At 43.9% G+C, this 24,988-nt stretch overlaps 1 protein-coding gene across 4 annotated transcripts in view; it reads left to right on the top strand.

Annotated features, from left to right (window-relative positions):
• LHFPL6 (LHFPL tetraspan subfamily member 6) overlaps nt 1–24,988 on the top strand; it is a 191,417-nt gene that overhangs the window by 164,174 nt on the left and 2,255 nt on the right. For 3 of the 4 annotated variants that reach the window (XM_067563046.1, XM_067563044.1, XM_067563045.1), the window contains exon 3: nt 8,009–8,107. In XM_067563046.1, coding sequence (XP_067419147.1) covers nt 8,009–8,107 — 99 coding nt within the window. Of the gene's footprint in view, nt 1–8,008; nt 8,108–13,177; nt 13,405–24,988 lie in introns of those variants that run through there. The other variant, XM_067563047.1, reaches the window with a different exon arrangement.

Raw genomic sequence — 24,988 nt, 5'->3', positions numbered from 1 at the left:
GCGATATTGGCTGTTCTAGATTAATAAAAATCATTTCTCAGCTGACAGGGGCCAATTTAGCTACATCAATTTTTCACTAGGGAAGCAGTGAAGTTAGGTGGCAGCTTCTTGTTTGATCTCACTGTCACTGCCTGGAGTCAAAAGTCAGTGTAGGCTTATAGATAAAGGAAACTACAGTGGCTGGCTCATACTCCACAAAAGAAACTGAATGTTTGCTTGTTGCTGAAATATAAAAGCTCGCTGGGAGTGGAGTAGAGCTGTCTCTCTTTGGGATGGGGAGTTGATTTGGCCTTCACACAATTATTTGCCATTTTCATTTTGGCTTATTAGTTCCTGGGTGAGACAAAAATGGTAAGAATCAGCAATCAGTGTGATGGGTTAGTTATTGAAAAATGTGAACTATTTTTAACATGGTGCAACCATTAGCAAGAATGCTGCTTGATCCTGCTGCATCTCCTTGGGAGCCGATTAACATTACCGGGGTCATGCCAGCCATACTTTGGATTGTTTATCAGTTATTACCACATTGCAAGTACTGTGTGTACACGATTGGCCTTGTTTCTGATCTCACATTGGTTTCATGCTGGTTTCTTCCCACTAACTTCAGTAGAATTCCTCCAGATTTACATAAGTAACTGAGAACAGAATCAGACCCTGTGCCTTTGACTGTGCAGGTCTTCGCCATGGCAAGATGCTTCCCTTGATTTGTAATGTTTTGACACTGCAAGGCCACAGAATTTCCTGGTTTGGTGACAGAGCCAAAGAGGAAGCTGAGACTGGAACAGAAACAGTAATTAATTAATTAATTAATATTATTATTGCAGTTACAGCTAGCGGTTGCATCCAGGTCAGGGCACTTTTGTGCTAGGTCATTTACAAACACATAGTAAATGACAGTAGCTGACCCAGAAAGCTTCCACCAGTAAAACTGGAGAGAGAGATATCAGCATACTTTGAGCCAAACTGGGCCTTCAGATATACAAATGAGGACTTTAAATACTTTCAGTGGAAGATGCATGCAGTATCTAAGAACTGAATGTGTCTCTTTCTTCTAATGAATATATGGGAGGTGTTTTGACCCATTTATTATAATAATAAAACTTTGCACTTCTATATTATTTTAGATTCACAATCTGCCTGTAATAGAAACTAGAATTATTATTCCCATTTTACAGGTAAGGAGGCTGAGGTGAAGAAATTAAAGTTACAAAGGAATCTGTGACAGAGCCAGAAATAGAATGCAGGTCTCACCCACGAACAGAGATAGCCTGGGGATATTTGGAAAGGTTGCTGTAGACTTGTGTAGACTCAGAAATGCAGCTTGCTTGCCATGGAATGTCTCCTAGGCTACAAATGTAAGGTTTCTTTAAATCCACTGCTGTGTCACAGAGGAATTAAAAGCCATCACACCAAAATCAGTGAATGAGCTTTGCCCTGCAGTACCTGTCTTATAGCTGTGCACATAATGGCCAACATGTGCAGAGACAGAAAACAGGACAAAAGGAAGCCTGTTTGAGCTTCTGCTGTAGTAGGGATCCAGCAAAATAAAATCCTTGTCAACTAAAGGACAAAAAGACTGATCACCAACTTCATTGGGAGCAAGAGTGAGCCCAGAATTAATAGGCAACATTCTTCCTTCTAGGAAGTTATTACCATAGAGAGCCAAAATACGGTTAACAACTATAGTACAACGATAGTAGGTTCCACAGCAGACACTTCAATAGTCAGGCTCCTGTAGCTAGGAGTGGCGTTTTCTAAGTCACTTGTCCATAAGAATTTTGCAAATATAAAATACTTGTGAATTCCATTGATACAGAAAGCTGGCAGCACTGTTTACACAGTATTCCCCTCTGGCCAATAGATTGAGTGATATCCATGTGACCTCCAGAGCAAACCATTCTCCCACTCTGTGGTTGCAGTGGGGAAATCTGGGTGAGGAAAGAACATAAAGATTAGCTGCCCAAAGGCACATAGTGACATTATCCAAATGTGCTGTTGGAGAGAATGCTCAGTACAGGACATTTGGAAGAACTTGGCCTTTAAAAGGGGGGTGGAAAATGTTTGGAGCGGTATTTGTGGAAAAGACACTGTCACCGAAACAAAACCTAAATTGAACTGGAAACAAACAGCCCTTTATGAGTTTAACATGCAGCCTGTACATTCTTACCACCTGATGAGAGTAACTGGCAAAGGCAGTCTAACATTTTGTTTTGCATTCTTGGCAGGAATAACATTGTTATGTTAATATTCCTTTCACTTGAATACCATGGTGCTGAGCTGGCTTTGAATGGAAGGAGTTTTGAAGGAGGAGAAATTCCCAGGAAACACTTTGCAGTTTAGGGCTTTCTTTAGTATCTTGGCACTTTCCCAATCCCTTGTAGCTATCTGTTTTTGAGAGGTGAGGTGTTTTCATTGACCTCACTCACACCTATGGCTACTCAGCATCTTTGGAGATCAGGCCATAAATGCTACAAAATGATTGGCAGACCTTTGTCTCTAAACTTTTATATTTGTTGTAAATATTCAGTCATCGTCTGAGAAGCCCCCTTTTGGCCTACTTCAGGACTGCTACTGTGTGCAGAACAACATCCACACACTACATGTTTGAAATCGACTGAGAACTTAGTTCAAAGCAGTTGCCGTTGCTGTAGGTCCTGCCTGCATCTGTCGTCTCTGCAGCCTTGGATAAATATCAAACAGTATTTCTAAAGCAGGCCGCCTCGGACAGCGGGTCAGGCTCACGCTGGCCAGGCAATGGACTTCTGATGATGTGCTGAGATTATCCGTGACCGTGTGTTGGAGGAAGCAAACACAGCTAGGTTCATTTTATGTTCCCACTATTAAAAACAGAAAAAGAGTTGAAGTTTTCTAAAACGTATGGTCAGGAAGAGAACACATCTTCTTCTCTTGCTTGGCCAACTATCTTCCCCCATTCAAGGCCCTTCACTTGCTCTCTAGCTCCTTCTGTTCAAACTCTTTATTCCAGGTTCTGCCCAACTCTCCTCCATCACATTCCCCTGCTGATGTTCTAGTCACCACTTGCTCCTCTTGCGTGAGTCGTTTATTTACTTCTTCTGCCCACTACTCTGTGCCTTTTTTTCATGCTTGCCCCGTAGGCCCAGAGCTAGGAACCATCCTTTCCTCCTTCAGATCCCACCTTAAAACACCCCTCCCACTCCCTTTGTTAATCTCCAACCCACGCTAAGCGCTCCCTCTCTTGCACCTGATATAATATTTTTTAAAATAACAGCACAAAATTTACAGATAAAAATCTGCAACTGCAGAGAAGGAAAGAAAAATACAGAGGGCCAGATTCAGCTGTGGTGTAAACAGATGCATCTCCGTTGATGCCAGTGAAACTGTGCCTGTTTATACCAGGGTTGAATTTGGCCTATAAGTAGGGCCCTACCAAATTCACTGCTATGAAAAACATGTCACGGATCATGAAATCAGACTTCCCCATGAAATCTAGCTATTGGAAGTGAGTGGAGAGGAAAGGGTGGGCTGGGGGCGAGCCCCAAGCTCCAGCTCTTAGTCCCCTCAGGCTGGGTAGGGTCGGGACTTACTCTTTCTCTACACAGCTGCTCTTGGGGGAAGATCAGACCCACTTCCAGGTACCTACGTTGGCTGCAGAAAGGTGGAGCTCAGTTCTGAAGGCAGTGCAGAAGTGAGGGTGGCATTCCTGCAAATCCCCCCCCCACCTTAACAGCTTTGCAACCCCCCCATGACACCCTTTTGGGTCAGGACCCTCAGGATTATAACACCATGAAATAACATGAAATTGACTAATTTTCAAATCCTATGGCCCTGAAATTAACCAGAATGGACAGTGATTTTGGTAGGGCCCCACCTATAAGCATGAGTCACATCTGATCTGAATTCTTATGCTCCAACAATGTGGATTGCCCTTCCCCCTTATATTCTATTGTCTCGTCTCCTCTCCCCACCCTCATCATCTGTTGTCATCCCTTGTTTATGATTATATGCCTTATTTAGGGCCTTTGTGCCTGGCTGCCTCAGGGTTATGCAAGAAGATGGAAGGACTCGAGAAGCCAGTGGCCAGGTACAATTGCAGCTCCTCAGAACAGGTACTGCTCCCTCCTGGCGTGAAATCCTGGCTCAGGTGATGTCAAAGCAAAACTTCCATTGTCTTCAGTGGGGCCAGGATTTCACCTCTAGTGTGCTAGGGGATGTTTCATGGCACCTCACAGAAGAGGAAATAGGAAGGCTACATCTGTGTCCCCTCACTACACACCTCACAGGAAGTAGTGGAGTTCTGGGCTCAGGGATGTTGCATAGTGTCAGGGGTTAGATGCAACAAAGTAACATGACTAGAAAAACTGTACTGCTTTTTTGATCATTTGCCCCAAAGGGAGGAAAGATGGTTTTGTGGCTAAGGCATGAAACTGGGATTCAAGAGATCCTGGTTCTATCCCAAACTTCCTGTATGTCCTTGGGCAAGTCACTTGGTGCCTCTGTGCCTCATTTCTCCAGCTGTAAAATGAGGACAACACTATTTATTTCCGTACTTCTCAGGGGTGTTGGAAGGCTACACTTATTAATATTGCGAGGAGCTCAGATGCTATGGTGATGGTGACCAACAAGTACCTCCTAGATAGACAAATAACTCCAAAGGGGATCTGGAGTGAGAATTCCTCCCAAAGCTCCTCCTGAATTGGTGCAGCTCTGCACTGCCCCAACAGGAGCCAGTGCCTATATAATAATAATATTTAGCCCTTATATAGCACTTTTCATCAATGGATCTCAAAGTGCTTTCTAAAGGAGGTCAGTATCATTATCTTCACATCACAGATGAGGAAACTGAGACAGTGGACGGTCAAGTGACTTGCCCAAGGTCATCCAGCAGGCCAGTGGCAGAGCTAGGAATAGAACCCAGGTCTCCCTGAATTCCGGTCTAGTGCTCAATGCACTAGGTAAAACACATGACTGAGCCCTCTAGATTGCAAGCTCCATAAGGACTTTGTTGACCTATAAGTCTACAAAGTGCCATGTGCCCCCGGGCTAGTGTAAATCATAATTGTCAGGCTTCTACAAGGATGTTATAAAAATGAAGTTAAAAAATAAAACTATGTCATATATTTTTAAATGCCCTGAAGAGTTTCCCCTTTTAAAACCACAATCAAAAGTGAGACATTACCAGCTACACTCTGCCCCTTCTGCAGCTGCTGCAGTAACAATTGAGAAGAAAATAAAAAGTAAAAATGTTACATTTTCACAATGATCATGGCCTTGTGAAGAGAAAGACTCCAGAAAAATACACATCCATTCTGGCTGGCACGAGAGTCTGACAAATCAGAACATTTTGTGAATGTTAAGCTTCCAACATAGTACAATAATAGGTGAAGTGGTTCAAGAATTCACCTGCTTTTGCTGACATGGTTCTTGAAAATCTTATGTTCTGGGTTCCTGAGATATAGATTGATCGGGCGACAGTAAATTGTTCTATTTTGGCCCTATGTGAAAGAGGAGAAAAGTGATGAAGGATTAGAATAGTTAGGCTTGGCTGTTAGTTTGCTTTTTCACTTGGAGCAATTATAGAGTATGACTGATTAATCAGAAGCACTCAGCTTTTAAATGCTCTGATTAACATGACTCCTGTTCAACCATACACTGAATTTTCCTCATAAAATATGTAGCAGTTTTGAAGCAAAAAAAGGAGAAGTTAAACTACATTTAGTTTGATTTCTGATAGACTCACAGGGTATATCTACACAGCACTGTAAGCCCAGGTATATCTATAAAGCATTGTTAGCCCAGGCTCAAGCCTAACCCCCTTTGTGTCCACACACCAATTATGTTAACCTCGGGCTTGAACCTAGGGTCCCTAAACCCTGCAGAGCTGGAGGGTCCAAGCCCTACTGCATTCCTGTGTGCATGTGACCCCAGCTTGACTCGGGTCCCAGAAGTCTTCCGAATGTATCCCAGAGTTCCTTGGGGCAACTTCATTAGCCCTCTCTATGCCGATAATCTGTGTTGCAATATATTGCATGGCTTCTGCTTGCAACAGAGTGCCTCCCTTTGCAGAGGGCAGCAGCTCAGGCCTGCATTAACCCATTGTCTGCTGCACCCTGTCTGCAAGCACGCTATCAGAGAGCCTGCACGGTTTTCAATGGAGACCAATCAGAAGAAGCTTTTTGCAAAGAGATCTGCTTCCTGGTCACAAGAGCACAGCCAGATTTTGGTCCACGCTGCCTGGGCCCTGCACACATAGCCTCAGGGAGAGCAGGGGGGGACCAGAGAGCAGAGCGGGGGACTAAGCGGCTGCCCTGCAGGGAGGGGGAGCAGCAGAGCTCCTGGCTCAGCATGGCCCAGGGAGGAATGACTCCCAACATCCTGGCTGCTCCCTCTCCTGGCAGGGCAAGTGCTTGGTCCCCGCTCCGCTCTCTGGTGCCCTCCCTGCTGCTGCATGTGCAGGGGCGCCCAGGCAGCATGCACTGTCAGGACAGTGAGTGGGAAACAGGCCTGGTCTACATCGCCGGCGAAATTCGGCAGCAGTCAATGGGAGTTAGGCAGAATAGCTTGTGTAACTCCCGTCGACTTGGTACTTTCCGTTTAGCACGCCGTCCCCACTGCGTTCCTGTCGGCGCAGCGCTATGCGTTTTGGGGAAATCGTTTATTAAAATCGACTTCCGGATCGATTGAGTGCGCCTTCACTGCCGCTCAGTCGAACTGGAAAAATCGATCTGTCGGCGGCGAATTTGCTGCTGTCAATGTAGACATAGCCTCAGCCCCAAAACCTCCCCACAGCCTCCTGAGGCAGCGGCTCCAACTCCTTCCCGTGGCTGTGCAGGACTTGCCCAACTCCTAGCTGCCAGGATGCTGTGGGTCATTCTTCCTCCCACCATGCTGAGCTGGGAGCTCTGCCACTCCCCTCCCTGCAGTGCAGCTGGTTGGTGCCACTCCAATCTCTGTATCTTGCTGCCGGGTCCCTCTGCCCTCCCTTGTGCTGCGTGTGCATAGGTGCCCAGGCTGCCTGCACTGTTGAGTGGCAGCCAGTCCACAGCCCCCCCAGGGATCTCTTATCTCTGCCTCCTGGGGAGTGGTGGGGGCAAGGATCCCGGGGGAGGGGGCTGGAGCACACTGCACCCCAAACCCTGGGGGATGCACTTCACTGCTCTGCAGCTGGCAGTGGCCTGGCTGGGCGGGGGGGGGGGGGGGAGGGAGGGGATGTGGTTTTCTTCTGAACCCTACATGTTATGTCAAACTTCGAAACAAACTGACAAAAATAAACAACAAAGCAGCCAACCAAAAACACCTTCACTGACCAGCCCATTTTAAAAATGAAGAATTGCAAAATTACACTGGAATAGTTCGACAGGCAGGAGGCGGATGTCCTAATTATCCTCAGAACAGGTGCACATGGGCTTTTTCCTGCCACTGAGACTCAGCCTAGAGGTGGAGAGCCCAAATCTCAGATTAGATGGTAGTTCCGTATAAAGCCTTCTCACACTGCAGACTATCAACTGAGACAGCCACCAAATAAGCCATCTATGCAGTTTGTGTACTTGTGCCCCTTATGGGCACCGGAGTCCCATCAATAGCACCATCACAATAACTAAACAAGGTGGGCAGTAGCGTTTTCCACAGTGCAATATGTTCCTAGGGCTAGAGTGTCAACAGTGCAGGGAAGGTCCCAGGCACTCTGGCATAGAGTTACTTTGAGTCAGGTCTGTGCCCTCGAGTGTTGATGCCAGAGCTGCAGGTTCGAGTGTAGGTCAGAAAATCCTTAACCTAGGATTAAAATGCAGTATAGATGCTTAAGCCCAGGTTTCTTGACTCAGGTCCCACTAACCCTAGGCTTATATTGCTGTGGAAACATACCCACAATAGTAGGAAAGAAAGTGATGCATGCTATGCCAGTGGTCCTTTTGCTAAAAAGGTTAATGTGACCCTTTCATGAAATTCCAAATATTAATTTTACCTTCCAGCCTTAATTATGGCAATGGTTGTTGGTTGTCTTAAATCTTATTTTCCTTTCTCGCCATAGGCTTGTTGATTGGCTCTGGCTGTGCTCTCTATCCTTTGGGTTGGGACAGTGAAGAAGTCCGACAGACCTGTGGTAACCTTTCCAACCAGTTTGAATTGGGTAAGTGATTGTCAATGGATCTCAGTTCCTTTAAATTCTCTCTCATCTATTGTCTCTAAAAGCAGAGAGAGGCCTAGAGAGAAGGCTTACTGGGAGCAACCCTTGTATATTTGCCAGATGCTGGTGTATATATGATTGTATTGCTTAATATATTGTGCTAGGGTATGGGACACCTTAAATCTTTACTATGGATATTTTCTCACGGAGCGTCACAAATATCATTAAAGGGGAAAAATCTTTTTGAAAGCAGAAACTGTGAAGAGAAATTAGGAAGCAGTTACATCAAAAGAGACCAGGGGGTGAGAGAAGACGGGAGATTAGATGTGAATTTGCAATGGCATATGGCAGCAAAAACGTCAATCGAGTTTTTAGCTGCCTATGCACAGGCATCATGTCACACAGCAGGGATAAAGCGCTAGGAAATATCCACAACAAACCTAAAGCCTACTCAGGCTGAGCATTGGGTTTGAGGTTTGATGTATTCATGGATCTTGGCCTACGTTTGTGAGAGTTTGGGGAATATAGGCTGACTTTATTCTCACACCTGGGAAACTGGTGAACTTCTCTTGTTCTCTTCAACAGCCTCCCTCCCAACAACCCACTGGGTTTAACTATTTCCTACTCTAGATGTTCTCCGATGGTCTTAGGGCTTGTTGTGTGTGTGCAGGGGGGAATCCATGGCTTATGCGAGAGAACATCTGAGAAGTATAGAAGGGCCCGGTGTGGAGAGATGTCATTGGCTGCTCAAGTACGTTGAATTCAAATGTCCAAGTAAATGTGCAGAGATGTCTTCACTTCCAACACCTACAAGGAAATCTGTAAGGTCACTCTGAACCCTTTCATGACCTGCACTTGGCAGAGTTTGCAGTTCCCTAGCAATAGTCTCTCTCTAACAGACTCTGGCACACTTATCATCAATCTTTATTTGCCCATAAGGGTAAAGACAAACCTAGCATATTTCTTCATTTTGCACAAATATTCCAACCAGCTCTACTGCCAAACCATCCCTATCTGAAAGATGTTTGTCCTTGACTCATAAAGCAACTTATGAACAGCTGCAAATGTTTTGACCTTGGAATGCGACAGGTTGCCCTGAATGTCATAGATTGTCAAACACATTCTTTTGGCCTGGATATCCCTGCCTACCCTCTCGAAACATTATCCTGTCTTTAAATGGTTTGCTTAATTCAAATATTCATTGCTATTACTATGTTCAGTACATATTTTCTTCCAATCAAATATAAAAATTCCTTCAATTATTCTACAAATATTTGCATTATGCAAACACCAAGGATGGAGAGGAATTAAGAAAAGGAACGTGGAGATTAACAATCAGGGCAAATTTCCTGAGAGCGAGATCAATACTGTGGAATGGTCTCTCAAAGGATGTAGAGGAACTCAATTTCTGGTTAAGGCAAGACAGAACACTAGAAAGTAGACTGCAGGGAACAGTCCTAATAGGTCTCGTGCATCTCTGATTTCAATTTTTTCATTCAAAGTACTACCATTTTGCTCTTGCCAAAGTACAGCAAACAGCTACATTTCCCTGCTGTTTCTTTGGAAAGCACCACACAAAGACAGTTTCGTGTGGCGATTTGAGTTCTTTGATGGCAGTGGCTACAAGAAGTTCCTAGAATAATTTTATGTTTAAATAACTCCTTGGTGGGAGAGTTGTGAATTCAGTGAGTTTAGAAGACCCCCTGCCCTCTCTTGTCCCCTTGATCATGACCCAGGAGCCTTGCATGTGAATAAGTCAGGTTATGGTAATAATACATTCAATAGAAGAACCCTCCTGAAAGAATTCATCTGTCATTCATCTGTCATCAGGAATCTATGAAGAATATGAACTGGGGACATATTATAATAATTGTGAAGCTTGATACTCTGACCATATTTTCTGGAGTTGGAGGCTGTTAGGCATGTATTCTGCATACCTAAGCTTGACAAGAGTCCCGTTCGTGCTGACTGTTAATTACCATAGTAGCTAACAGTTTATATTGAGACCAGAAATCTGCCCCAAGTCTCTCTTCGTTGTACCTTGTCTGAATTTAAATGCTTGGTTTTGCATTTTTACATTTAAATCAGTAGATGTTGGTGCTGAGTTACCCAGGCTGTTGGCGTGGAGTGCTGGGGCTGCATATTAGCCAGATTGCTCATTTCTTTTCGTTTAAACCTTACAATAACCAATAACCCAAGCCTAGGCTTTCTTATTTAATCATTAGAGGCTAATGTTCTCATTATACCTTTAGGGCCAAAAATGGTGTTTCAGAGAAATTAATCTCACAAAGTTTCAAGACGTATTTGAGTAATTATTGCTTTCGTTTGAATATTTAATTCGATTTAAGCAGCAATCATGGGCTTTTTACTTTTCAATTGGTGGGACCGGTTGCCTCCAGACTCGCATGCCAGTTGCCTTTCAATGATATAGACAAAAAGATGAGCTGTGCGCACTGTGGGAAAGATTCTTGTCAGCGTCTGAGTGGGTATGCAGTGTGCGTGTGTATGGAGAGCCGTCGGTCACTTTCACCCTTGTGCAGGGGCTAGCGAGAATCATGTTGGAACGGAGCTCCTGCTCCAGGCTAATACTCTCTCAGCTGCTAGCTGTCTGAAAGGGCAAAGAGCTGTCAGGGCACTGAGCAGGAGACTCCGCTGCATCCTCTTCAAGGGTATCAGAACTGCTACTCGAGCATAGGCACCCAGAGCACCTGGAAGACATATGGGTGGTCAGAAGGGGTGGCAGAACGGAAGCCCATGGGACTCTCTCTCTCACTCCGGCACTCTAGGCACCAAAATCATCCACCCACAACAAATCGCACAGATAAATCAGCAACATCTTAGCAAAGACTACTGATAGCTCTAATAAAATCCACAGACACCTGGCATTCCTCCTTCACCGGCAGTTATCAACCCAGGTTGTGAACTCAGTTTCTAGGATTCAGGAAGTCAGGTGATTCTCGATGAACCCAGAGTTACCCTGGCACAATCTTCTTTGTTATCTTCCCCAAAAAGAGAAAGCTTGAAACAAAATGGCATTTGGCAAACTTGTCTTAAGGTATGTACACATTGACGGCGGCAAATTTGATGCCATCAGATTGATCTATCCAGATCGATTGAGCAGCAGTGGAGACTCGCTCAATCAATCCGGAAGCCGATTCAATTAAAACACCTCCTCAAAAGGCTTAGCGCTGTGTCGACGGGAACATATTTCCCGTCGACGCAACATAGTGGAGACGGCACGTAGAAGAGGCTTTAGTAAGTTGACGTGCGTTACGCAAGCTACGTAGAGTTATAACTCATAAAATGAATAGCAGACTGGTTCTGCTCGTCAGGACAAGGGCCAAGAATAAGCTATTTTTGGACTCCACCACAGTAACATTTTAGGAATGTAAACTTCTCTAGGCTAGATTTGAATGGATTTAAACCAAGTTTTCTGCCACTGGCCCATTGGTCTGTGACAAATTAAATAGCCAGGGAGGAAGCTATCTGTATACCTCTGAGGATGGTGAAGAGAAAGGTGGTGGCAGGAACAATACATGAGAAACCAAATGAAGAAATGAATGAGGAATTGAGTCAACATGCAATGATGGCAGAGAACAACTGGAGAACTGCTGAGACTGGCAGAATTGACTTGGAGCTTCTGCAAAGAACGTGGGCCAGGAGATGAGCTACAGGAAGCAGCAAAGGCTGAGCAGGATGTGTTGTGACTGTAGGAGGCGCCTGTTGTGTTCAAAGCAAAATGGGTTAACTGGAGAGGGAACTGGGAACCACATAGTGGGAGGAGGACTGGTGAGGTCTGGAGAAAGATGATGACGATCCTGGTGTTGGATCTTCAGGATGGGTGGATAAGAAGAATGGGCTGGTGAGTCTGGGATTTAAAGTCATGAGATAAAAAAAAGTGGCTGAATTTTACATCATGAAAGACAAGGTTAGCCAGAAATCTTCAGAAATTAACAATCACTGAATCAAGTGGATTTAAAAAAAAGAAACCCAATCCCAAATACAAAATGATATAGATGTACTATGCACACAGAAAGATAGGGAAAACAATAACCATGCTAAAAACCCAGAAAGAGCATGATCGTTAGTGGGTGCATGAGATAAGAAGTGCTTGTCCATGTCTGCAGGGACATTGACAAAGACATGAGACTAATCAGACACTCCGAATACAGCCAAGATAGGCCATATTATGAAGGGAAAACAAAACCCCACTTATATGTAAATTTCAAAGTGGCATTTAATAAGGCTGCAGGACAAATAATCATGCTTTTAATTTACATATAGGTGGATTTTTGTATATTTTTCCAGAAAGCCTGACTTGGCACTATCTGGAGTGTCCCATAGCTTGCTGCTTTCTTTGAAATTTGTTTAAAAGTGAACGGTGTCCAAGTGCATTTTAATCAGTTGTGTTTGATGGGTAACAATTTACAACATTTTTCAACCAAAAGAAAATATTGGTACAGATCAATCCTTACACAAATGGAGTTGTGTTTTAACTAAATATATATGGGCAAGTACAATCGATGTAGTCCTATCATTGATCAAGTAACATCCAGGGACTCAGCTTCTGTGGAAAGGAGGATGGCGTGATAACCTAGATAACTGGATGGACAGACAGACAGACTGGGGTGTATATGTAGATATAGTATACTAGATTCATGCACTGATTTTTGTCAATCGGAAAGAAGGCTACGATAATAAATTATCTAAATTAGCATTTGGTTGCAGGCTAATCTCATTGGCACAAACAATACACAAGTCATAAGCAAAAAGTGTAAGTGCCAAGGGATTGTCTTATTGTTCTACATATTTATAGGGAAGGCTCAAAGGCATTCTCATCTCCTGTTGCAGCATATGATGTTATCATTTATTATTTATATTGTGGAGTTGCAAAAGGCCTCGATCAAGATCAGAGTCCATTGTGATGCACATTGTGGTTCTGAGCTGCTAGCTGAAAGAAGTTAAATTGATTCAGATATACAGGATCATATTTACAGCAAGAGCAATTAGCAAGTAATTTTCTTTAAAAGTATCTCATCCAAACAGTTTCGAGCACATTTCATTTTGTCTTAGCTAGATGAGGTACTTAAGAAAACACCAGCACATCACACAGGAGCAGCATCTGAAGAGTGAAATTCCCAGCAGAGAAGTGTTTGACAGTTTGGTGAGATCTTGTCAAGAATCATAAGGCCTTTGCATTAAAATTCGGACTATGCAAAAAACTTGCAACAACCTTTACATTTTGCAAAATCTAAACTACCTTTGTGAAAAGCCTCTGAAATGCTGCAGCCTTGCTTAAAAGCCGGGGGAGTCTGTATGTGTAAGAGGAGATTTTCAACAGGAGAAATAGGAGTAAGACACCCAAGGGTGTTTGCTGGTCAGTGGGAGTTGGGTCCCTTGAGTAGCATGCTAGATTGTGACTCCGAAGACATGGGTTCTATTCCTACCTCTACCACTCTCCTGCTGGGCAACCTTCTCTTTCTGCCTGTTTCCCCATCTGTAAAATGGCAATAATAATACTAACTCTCCTTTGTAAAGCATTTTGAGATGTACTGATGCAAAGTGCTATGTAAGATCGAGGTTGTATCATTATTAATTGCCTTTTGTGTTTTTGACAATCACCTCCAAGACTATTTCTGAACGGAATCTCTAAAGAGGTAATATATGCCTATTTATACAAATCCACCAGAGGTGACACCAAAATGATTTTTTCATCAGCTATAAATGATTAAAAAATACTCCCACACATTCAGTTTGACTTGCAAACCTGAGCCTCGGCTGGCATTTAGTGAGATTTCAGGACTGACCGCTAGAAAATATATTTATGTTATCAACTGTTTTTGTTCACCGTAGTTTTCAATGTTTCCAGAAATGAGGCTCTCACTACTTTTCTTGGTAGATTATTGCACAATTTGTTAGATTTCATGGTATCTTCCAATGCTCAACTGTTTTCTGTTCTGTGATCATAGATATTATAGAGCATCCTTCAGACGCTCTTGTCCCATTCATTGATGTTCGCTTGTATTTTACTGCACTATGGACTCTAGTTCAACTTTTTGTTTTTAAATGTGCGAGCTTTAGCCTTTGCAAATAAAGGCAACAATAATCTCAAACCGGCCGTGCTCCATTGCTTTGAGCCTTCAAAGATTTAACTAGAAGAAAAAGGTCTTGATGAGATGTTCTTAGCATCTTCTCTCTCTATCGGTTCTCTAAGATATACTGGTGGAGCCTCTGCTTCTTGTTCACTTTGCTTTGGCCGATTGAGCTCTTCAGACACGTGCATTTCCTTTTTGTGAGGCATGTTATGGAAGCAGGGGCATGCGCAGAAAAATTTGACCCCTTTTGGATGGGCATGTTCTGTGCTCCCACTCCAGTCCTGGGGCCGAAGGAGCTTGCTCTCCCTGCTGTGGCCCCGCTGGAGACACTGTGTTCCCCCCTAATACCCACCCCCACCACAGAGTACCCTGTGCTCTCACCATCACAGGGACCCGGTACTCCCCCCTCAGTTGGTCCTTTCCTTGCCTGTCCCATCCCTAGAGGCTCTGCTCATTGCCCTGCTACTATTGGTTAGAAGGATTGTCACTCAGTATTGTCTGAGCTGCTGATTGGTGGTGGCAGAGAAAGGGGCAGTGTGGGGGAGCTCTGGAGAACGTTGGCTCCTGGAGAAGGGGATCTGGCTGTTCAGCGCAGTAGCTAAGAGCTCTGGCTGTGGTTGGGTGTGTACATCTGTGGTAAGAAACTCAGCCTGGCCCCCCCCCCCACCTCCTGAAATAGTGTTCCTGCCCTGGGGCCGAAGTTGCTGTCAGCTAGAAGAGCGCACGCTTCCTGCCGCAACCCTGGGGCTAGAGGAGTTCTGGGCCCCCACCAGGTATTGGGGAGGCCCATGCCCCTGCCTTCCCTCTCTTGTGCATGCCTCTGCATGGAAGATGCATGCTGCTGCAAAGGCTTGCCAGGCTTTCAGTGGAGAGTGTTACAAAATGACCCAGTCCCCTGCCCCTCATGCCATACGGTCTGTTGTGAGTGGATCCAATTGCTGAGTCCCACGTGCTTCCAAGACAGCTGGGTTTGGGATAGAAGCTAGTCAGTTTCTCACTCTGGGACTCTAAGGCATGCTCCTTGGCTCAGACACCTTATCTGGACACCCCTTCTTCTGATGTGGGATGCTGTAGTCCAGCTTCTCTTGGTCCTGAAACTGGAGTCAGACCTCCTGAGCCTCCAGTCACTGACACATGGTCCCCCTGAGTTCTGCCTAGGTTGTGGGCTCTCTGGACTTACCAGTTTAACCCCTTGGAGGACAACATGGAGCAAGGAGCACAGGTTTAGCAAAGGAATTTCTTAACCATAGTGACTGTACTCTTAAAACATGTAAGTTACAGATCTTTGAAAATAAGATGCCCACTTCCCCAGTCTGATCTTGCCCCCTCTTGTGAGTCCATCGGGCATCAGTTTTTCAGGATGGGCAGAGTCTCTAAAGTCCTAAAAGTCCTCCTTACATGTGTTGATGGTCGGCCACTGAACAGTGCACAACCCTGTTCTTAAATAGGGCCTCCATCTCTGGACCAAATGCTCAAATCATGCTTGCCTGCCCTCTTGCAGGTTGCTGTCTAGAAAGAGCATTGTACCATGTGGATGGGCCAGTAGTTGAGTCAATCAAAGTGTTAGTCCCTTGATGGCTCTCAGCGATGGCCTTTCCATGATGAGTCAAACATCTTTCCTGAACAGGGCAGCTATCTGGAGTGCAACATAATAGACTGCCCCTGGACAAGTCCAAACAAATGTGGTCACACTGCCAATATTTCAATACAGGTATAATACTGACTTCAGAATTTGATAGAGTTATATCTCACCCCCCTCCATCACAGACAGCACTGTGGTTCTTGTCCTGTGCTAGGCATACGTCTAAACTTCTTTCTAAATATCCCAAAAGTTCTTTCTGTCAAGAGATGTTTTTCTTTAAGGGCTTTATTGTAATTTCCCTTTGCTGCTTTCAGAGGGTTGGAAGAGAGGATCATAAGAGAACTATTTAACTGATAGACATGATTGCCTTAAAATAATTATTATAGTAAATTGCCTTTACAAACAAACTATACAGTTACTAAAGAACACAAAAGTCATCTCTTTTGGAAAACACCAAATAAAGAACAGCTTTTTCAAGTAGCTAATTGGCCCTAGATGGCATCATCTCAACATCCTGGCTGAGCGTTGAGAAGAAATTTAGAAACCAGGATATTTGTTAGAACACCCCGGGTGTGCACAAGTGAGTGTATGGGAAGGGGGGCAGGTAGGGGTATGGGCCTCCCCAATAATCATCTCCCTTATTGAACACTATTAACAATTAAAGGTTTTGAAACTATTTTTCATGAACAGTCAGAAATCTGACTTCTGTTCACAAGTTATCTACAAACAGACTGAGATTTTTTACAAATTTGCTATTCATTCAGAATGGATCCATGAACACTTTTATGAACATGTTTGAGCTATAGGTCAAGGGTTCTTAAACATGCTCAGAGGGTGGTCCACATCCTAACAAAGTGTGTCTCAAGAACTACCTCCCTTCCCATTTGCTATTGGTTTCTTGGAGCAAGAAAGCAGCATAGCTCAAGTTTCAGATATTAAATAGGATGCCATCTTTTTAAAAATGAGGGGGAATGTTCAAATAATTTTGAGAAAATCATCAATATTCCAGGGTTAGAGAGAGGCAAAGTTCAGCAAATACATTAGTTGTTCCAAATTATTCACTAAGCTGTAGTTTGTACCTTTTATATTGTTGCCTTTTCCCCTGTACCTATCTAACTCCTTTCTGAATGCATTCCAGATTGTAATTTCTACTGCTGCCTGGGGTAGCTCATTTTACATGTCATTAACTCGCTGTGTAGAGAAGAAGAATCTTCAATTCTTGAATTCTTCTTGGTTTCCTTTCAAAATAATCAGATTCTCTTCTTTATTAGCTGATTATCTTTTCCATTAGTTTTGTGACATTCACAACTGCAGTCCCTATATCTCTCATCATCTCACTCCTCATTTAAGTGTCTGATTTTAAAAAAAACAAACACACTGTGTAAATTATTTCACACTCTCTTCTAGTACTGGACTCTCATGCAAAGCAGGTAACTAGAGTTGCTTCACAAGGTTTCTAGTTAGAGGAGTTTTTAGATTAGTGGATTAATCAGTGGTATTTGCTGTATGCTTTGTAGCACTGTATTCCTCAGTTGGAATAATTCTCAAATCTTTTTTTCTTTGTCTTAGAAAGTGGATCCTACTTAAAGATAAGTTATTAATATCTGCCAAGTTCTCCAGGCTTCTAGCCCAGTGCAAGTTTAATTAATATCAACAGTAATAAAGAAAGAAAAAGTAAGGTCTTAATTTAGGTCTTGCAGTTAACTTAATAGGTGAATATCCCAGACACTCCTATATTCTGGAGTTTTCATACATTTCATTTATTGGATATTTTAGATACAAATCACGTGTATTTCCAAGAATGCCTTAAGTACTTGTGATGATATTTTTATAGAGTTGAAAGCATACTAAAGTCCCAGTCCTGCAACTGGATTTATGTATATGGACCCCAAGTGGATCCCTATGGTAGATCAGGGATTGGCATTGCTCTAGCTGCCTGTATTAACTCTGTTTCATATTTGTCCCGATACATTTGGGGGAAAGCCAGGGCGTTATGGAACAATATCATGTCCATGGGAATCAGAGCAGAAATTAGGAAAAGTCATGTGTTTTGCAGTAAACTGAACCATCACTGCAGAATTAGGTTTCTACAGATCTTTCTTGCTGGTTTGCTTTGGGTCTGAAGCTAGTGCCCATTTTCCCCTCCCATTCTTTGATTTCTTTTATGTAACAAATTTTATCTCACATCTTCCTGCCCCTTGTTATCTTATCTTATCCTGCTCATCCGGCACCGGCGTAATGGTTTCATTCTTGGGATCCCCATTACCAGTCCAAGAATCTAGTGCTTTGTATCCCTGCAGTGTTGTTACTGATCTCATCTGCACCTTCAGATGGACTCTTCTTCTAAGAGCCAGTGAAATCTGCACCACTATTGGCTCAGCCAGTCACTCAATCTATTCATTCACTTGACGTGACCATTTATTCACTCATGCAAAAAAGCATGGAGATATATCTTAAAAAGCTGCTAAAATGACAGACCCCATAATCCTCATGACAGGCAGGACACCCCTGCAGCTTTGTGTTGTGGTCACTTTTCCCATTGTGGACCAGATTATACCACTGAGTCACAGCCCTGAGTAAGGAGCTGTGCAGCAAGAGACTACCCCAGGGCAACCACCAGGATGCACTAGACACCATGTCACTCAGAGATCCTGGTTACTGTAGCTCCAAGTCCACCCCTACGGAGGGTGCAGTGTAGTGTGTGCTACCTTCACAGCCAGCCAGCTTCACTGATTGGATGTGACCCTGCTTCCTTCTTAATCCTCCCTGCTCTCCAATCCAAAGGGATCCTAGTCCTGAACTGTCTTTGCTTCTAGTGGAGCTTGGGCTGTAATTGTTTCTATCTGCTGTACTGGGCAAAGGTGGTAAGGAGGGAAATGTTCCATGCACCCCACTCTGCCCCCCTTTGTTCACCTCTGGTATACATTTAAGAGCTGTGACTTCAGGGTTAATCCCCAAACAGATTTCAATCCATCCTCTCTCCCCCCCAAATTTCAGTACTATTAAGCCCTATTTTAAAAAATGTCTCGCTGACTGTCTCCAATCTTGCCTTGGCTATTCATGGACGGTACTGCCCCACTGACCAGTCAGAAGACCAGTCACTCCCATTATTTGTGTTCCCTATCAACTTCCTTGCCAAAAGAAACACCGGCCAAACTAGAAGCTTTCAAATGACCAGTGAGTATGCAGCACCAGCACAACAATGAATCCCCAGCTCCTCCTGCTGCCTGAGCCCCTTCCTCTGTCCTGAACTGGAAGGTAAATACTGTTGTAGAAAACTCTGTATAAGGCTTTGAGTCCAGCATCATTCCAGAACAGCCAGCTATGATGCATGACAATTTACTTAGTTAGGAAGAACAACGAGAGTTCTGTGGCACTTTAAAGACTAACAAATTTAACATTTGCAGGCATAAGCTTTCGAGAGACTTCAGCTCTCTTCTTCAGATGCACTAATACAGAAAATAGGTAACACAGAGGCATCTTACCTGTTTTCTGTATTAGTGCATCTGAAGAAGAGAGCTGAAGTCTCTCGAAAGCTCATGCCTGCAAATATTAAATTTGTTAGTCTTTAAAGTGCCACAGAACTCTCGTTGGTTTTGCTGTATACAGACTAACACGACTACCCCTCTGGAACTATTCTACTTAGTTAGGAAGGTATTTTAAACATTTTTGATCCTTGAAGAAATTCTGTTATCATGAAAAGTTGAACCATGCCATCTCCACATGTGCATTCTTGCACGTGCTATCTCTCTCTCTCTCTCTCACACACACACACACACACACACACACACACACAAAGATTCTGAGTGTAGAGGGGGGAAAGATACACATTAGTTCACCTGATATTTTTCTAGCTCTAACAAAAACCACTGCCTACATATGGGATTGTGGACCTTGCTCTTTTTTTTTTAGAGTTTTCATTTTAACAGAGAATATCAAATAAAAACACAGTATTTATAATGCTTAGCAAGGCAGAGTCCCTCCAAGCAAAATACTGTACCTGATGGATGAATTTAGGCTGCAATCCAGCAAAGCACATAAACATGTGCTTAACTTTCAGCACGTGAGTAGTCCCATTGAAGTCACTGTGATAAAAGTTCAGTGTGTGACTAAGTGCTTTACTGGATCAGGGCCCTATTATGGTAGCTGCTGTTATAACTGCTACAGAAATATAAATCAAGAGAACTAAATGTATTTGCTCTCAAGTGTATAATTTCTGCTAGTGTATTGCCGTTTGATTTGGCCTCTAGTCTAATCATCTGAATGTTCTATATCGTGCCTTTTACAAAGCTTTACCACCCTTCTAAATGAGAGAATTTAATGGAAAAGTGAAGCAAAAGTCATTTCACAGGTTAAACTGTGGCTAAATTGCCCAATTATTGACAACCAACAATCTTTCCTTAGGGTGCAATGGACTAAAATAGCAGGTACATGCAGTAAAATGAAAACACTGGAGCAAAAACACAAACTAGGGCATTTTTTCCCCTCATGAAATATAAGATTACAAGGGGAGTCCTGTTGTTTCAATCTAACATTTGGCCATTTGTTGTAGATGATCATTAATTTCAGCAGGTAAGAAGCGTTTTATTGTTGGCTTGAGAATTATAATTAGGATACCACAAAGATCACTTCACCCCTTCCAACAGCAGCCCTCCTCTTCAGCGCTACAGCCCCAAATGCTACCCCATTCAGCAGCCTCCAAGTATAAATCAAGGTATTTTAGCAGAGGACTCCCATTGCTTCTGACACTCCATGGGAATAATGAGCAGGTTGATTTTCATATCACTGTTGCTCTAAGCCAAGCTCAGTGTCCCAACTTTCTTTCAACCACCCTGCTGTACTTCCCTGTCCCTCTACTTGTTCCACTTGACCCCGCTCACTTGCGAGCATGAAAGAACAGCAGGCTGCCTGCTATTCCTTGTATCATCGTCAAAGTGGGTGATGGTGTTCTTTGGGGCAAATGGAGCACAGTGAGGAGAAAACCATGGCTTGCCAAGTCCAAGGTTGAATGTGCGTCCTTTATTTCTTGAGCAATGCTGTGACACTGGTCTAGCAGTTAGCTCATCACATATAAACATAGTCCTCACTATATGTCTCCCCCTTATCCTTTGCCAAGGTTCAAAAGTTCAATTCACTCCATGCAGAAGTCAAGTCTCCGTATTCCTTCCTCTTTATTTTAGGGCATGACTGAGACATTCTGAATGATCCCAGCAGGTGAATCTTTGGTCCCCGTCCTTTTAAAGTAGCACGACAGTCAGCACACTCGGTATTCGGGATCATCACAAAGGGAAAAGTGACATTTCACAAGGCAGTGATAGAATTCTTATTTTGTTGTTTTAGGAGACACAGCCTAGAAGTAGTTAGTGATCGAAAAGAACTGTTAGATGGAGACCGTCACCCTTCCAGAGCAGTCAGTGGCCCCCCAGAAAGTGAATTAAATATGAATACAGGGATTTTCAAACAGAGCTCAGAGATTTAGCCACCCATCTTTCTGAGGCTTTGTCAAGCTGTCTGAGTGGCTCATGAACCTGGGTGCCAACCTCAGGGCAGACTGTTCCAAACCAGGGCAGTGTGAACTCCTTAAGCGTTGTAGCAGCCTTGACATGGAGTCACAGACAGTCCCCTTGGGCAATCCCAGGCAAGTCTGCCTTTGTGACAGATGATCCCTTACACCAAAAATCACAACAATATTCAGGTTACTCCCTGTTCCAAAGGACCAGTCACTTACCACAGGTCATTGTACCTTAGCTCTCTCACCAAAGACAATGCTTGTAGCCAGTTCTGTAATAAACTAACTAAAAGTTTATTAACTGGGAAATAGAAGTAAGAGTTATTTACAGGTACAAATACACAAACAAATGAGTTACAGTCTTAGGTTTCAAAAAGTAATAGAAGCTGCAGTTATGTGCAAGTTATATATGTCCTTAGGGATAACCCAACCTAAGCAGCTTGGGGATCCCTTGCCTATGCTTAGAAATATTGCTGTCTCCAAATTCCAAGATACAGATCCTTCTGGTCAGGGATTTTTATTCCCTTCCTCCAGAGCTCAAACTGCGATGGGACAAGGATTTGTACATGTCCCCTGTTCATGGGTGTAGGAGGAGCAACCAAGAAAGTCTTTTATCTGCTAACGTTCCACGATGGTTCGTCTGGTGTCTTTAGGCCTTCTTTTGTTGGGGCAGGAGATGACACCTCTTACGGTAAACTATTATTTCACACTCAGTAATGCTTCTCTCCTCACTGGCAGGGTTCCCAGTTTCATAGCAAAAAACTTTTATAGTTACAAAGCAAACACTTAAATATTACCTTATAACATGAGGTACAGATATGATAAGTGAGATTAATGCATGCAGCAGCTCACAAGCATTTCATACACTCCAAACACTAAGCACATCTCTATAAATCTAATGCCTATTTTAACAGTACTAACACACAGGGTGAGTCGGATTAGTTTCCAGATACGCATTTATCGGTGTTCAGTGAGGCCTAGGGGCCTTGGCGTGATTTGGCACGTGATCTGCCAGCTTCAAATAGACTTCTTTTGAAAATCCCATCTGAAATTGTTATGCTTGTGTAGAGGCAAAAGAATGGATTTTTCCATATACAAGCAATAGTTATTAGATAAGAGTTCTCTGTTGTAAAAACCAGCTACATGCGCCTATCATCATCTCTGGGCACCGATCCCAAGGGTGAAAACACACAAAGTAATATAGCAGAATATAATATATATAACCAGCTTCCCACTTCCTCTTCAATAGCCCGAGAACACAGAGAAACATTCTGACCTTAGTGACTGCATTCTGCTTGCCTGAATTCTACTTGAGCTTTCCATTGCTTACAAGTTTCTTCTCCACTTTGCGTACTAAACTGTTTTGTGATATTACTATGCACTGTTATCAGGTTGCAGATTCTCCTTCAGATGTGCAAATAAGCTTATTCTGGTGGGACGGTAGATTGGAAAGGAATTCGGGCTACTTTAGGATGAAAGGACTATATCTGTCAGTAGTCAGGAACACATACTGGAATATGCTCGGCCATATTATATATGGGAGCATGGGCAGGTTAAATGCTTACGTTAGACTCTGCACCAGCCAGATTAGCCATGGTGTAGGGGAGTTGAAGGATCTCCACAGCTGCTTCACAGTGGGACTCAGACCTTTTTCTGGGATTTGGTGGCTAAAGTCCTCCTTCAGCCGAGCTTCCCACCCTTTAGCAGCACTCCAAGGATTCTGGTCCCACACAGGCTTCACAGAGGCCACTAACACCCTAGGCTGGTATTAATCCCCATGGTGTAGCTACAAAAGTGGGACCAAGCAAGTCCCTCATTCTGGCTGCCCTCCCAGGGCCAGATTAAGGCATAGGCTGTATACGCCAATGCATAGGGCCCCAGCCCCTCAAGTCATCTGATTGGGTCAGAATCTCAGCTCTCACATTTTTGAAAAAGGTTTCCAGTCCTCTGGATTGTGACAAAAACCCTGACAAACATTAAACAAGTTTAACAGGGCTATGGTGTCTGCCTGAGTCCTGCAGATAGCTTGACACAATTGCTCTCAGAGGTGAGAGCTTCCCATTCATCTGAATAGGGTCTTAACTCCAATATCTGCTGTGCTGGGAGTGGTGCCAACACCACCCCAATAGATTGTTGTGTGTGCCTGGAAACTGTATGGCAGGACTGCAGCCTGACCCACCTGCCCAGGTACACCCCAGCTGCTGGGGTAAGAACTGGGGGTAACCAGCTTCCAACCCTGCCTTTCTAGAGGGCAGAGGGGACACTTGCTGTCAGCCCTGCTGCTCCAGGGTGAAGGATGGCCCCTGCTGCTGCTCCTGGAGGGAGGAAGAGGCCTCATACCTCTAGTCTCTATGAGAGGGAAGGGGGCCCCCTGCTACCACCATTCAAAGTGTGTGTGAGGGTGCCATGAAAACAGAGCTGGTGGCGATCTCAGGTTGTGTGGTTCCCTTTAAGTTCCTCTGTACCACAGAGGGAATCTCCCCCCACTCCTCTTCCCTGGCCCCCCCGCAACAGAGTTGTGATGGTTCTGTGCATGCCGTGGCTCCCAAACATCATCCCCAAGGGCATAAGGGCTTGTATTCATGGACTCCATACCCTGGTCAGGAGAAGAGGTTTGGGGCTAGAGAATAGCCACACATGAGCGCCTTCCTCCCCTTCAGACTTCTGGTTGTACTGTTCATCTGTGGAATCAAACTGGGTCACAGGGCTCTACAGGTAGCTCCATGACACAGAGCAAATCGACCTCTGGATTTGGCCCACTGAGTATTTCTCCCGTTTGACTGGCACAGGAAAAGGCAACTTGCAATGGAACTGTAGGGGTCGTTTTAGTTGGCAGGCTAGAACTTCATTACAATTTTCAGACCAATTAGGACACGGGCAGAAGACGATTCATGCAGTGATTTCAGAGGAGACATGTAAAAGTTCCAGAACTGAGTGGGAACGAGTACTTTGCCGCAACAACCCAAAGATCACTGAAAAGCTGTCTGTAGTGCACAAAAAGAAACCAAGAAAACAAAACAACATTTAAAAAATCCACCCTTCTGATTTCTGGCTGCTGTGGAAACCAGCCCCACAACTTCTCTCTCTCTCTGGATTTGGCAGGTGGCGAGGCTGTCTGCTCCGCTACTAACCTATTTTCAATGCCAGCAACCTCTACTTTAACTGTCAAGTGTAGTTTTGCCTTGCACTGAAAACAGCTATTTGCCAACCAAAGGAAGGTTGGTGGCTTGTCTGACGAGCCATTATAGACAGCGAAAGGGAACAATTTAAATGGTTTTGCTTCTTTAGTTTCTTGAAAGGGTTGTAGACAAACCAAATCCTCTAACTGAATATTCCGTGTTTGGGTGAACTAAATATAGGTGGACAGAACTCTACAAGGAGCACTGCATCTCAGGGCAATAAAAAGCAGCCTCTTGGTTGTGCTTGGAACTTCTTTGAAGCCCAAAGGAATCCACTCTGATGATACTTTTCACTTTTTAAAGTTTCTCTTCACTAGCAGCCTAACACACTCAGATTGACTTGCTGTTTCATTATGTAAAAAGGCAATAAAGGACCAGTCATTTGCAGATCACAAGCAAGAACATTGCCATGCTTGTTTAAGGCAATGTTCTCTCTATTTGGTGGAACCATCCATAACTCGTGGAGTTTCCTTCTTTGGGGAAATGGTTCAGTAGACTGGGGCATTCTTGCAGTGTGAA

This window comes from Emydura macquarii, unplaced genomic scaffold (assembly GCF_026122565.2).
Source record: "Emydura macquarii macquarii isolate MOO-44397 ecotype Brisbane River unplaced genomic scaffold, CSIRO-AGI_Emac_v2 contig_2473, whole genome shotgun sequence".
Taxonomy (NCBI): Eukaryota; Metazoa; Chordata; order Testudines; family Chelidae; genus Emydura; species Emydura macquarii.
Note: the sequence above shows the minus strand (reverse complement) of the source record. Positions and strands in the feature narration are given on the sequence as shown.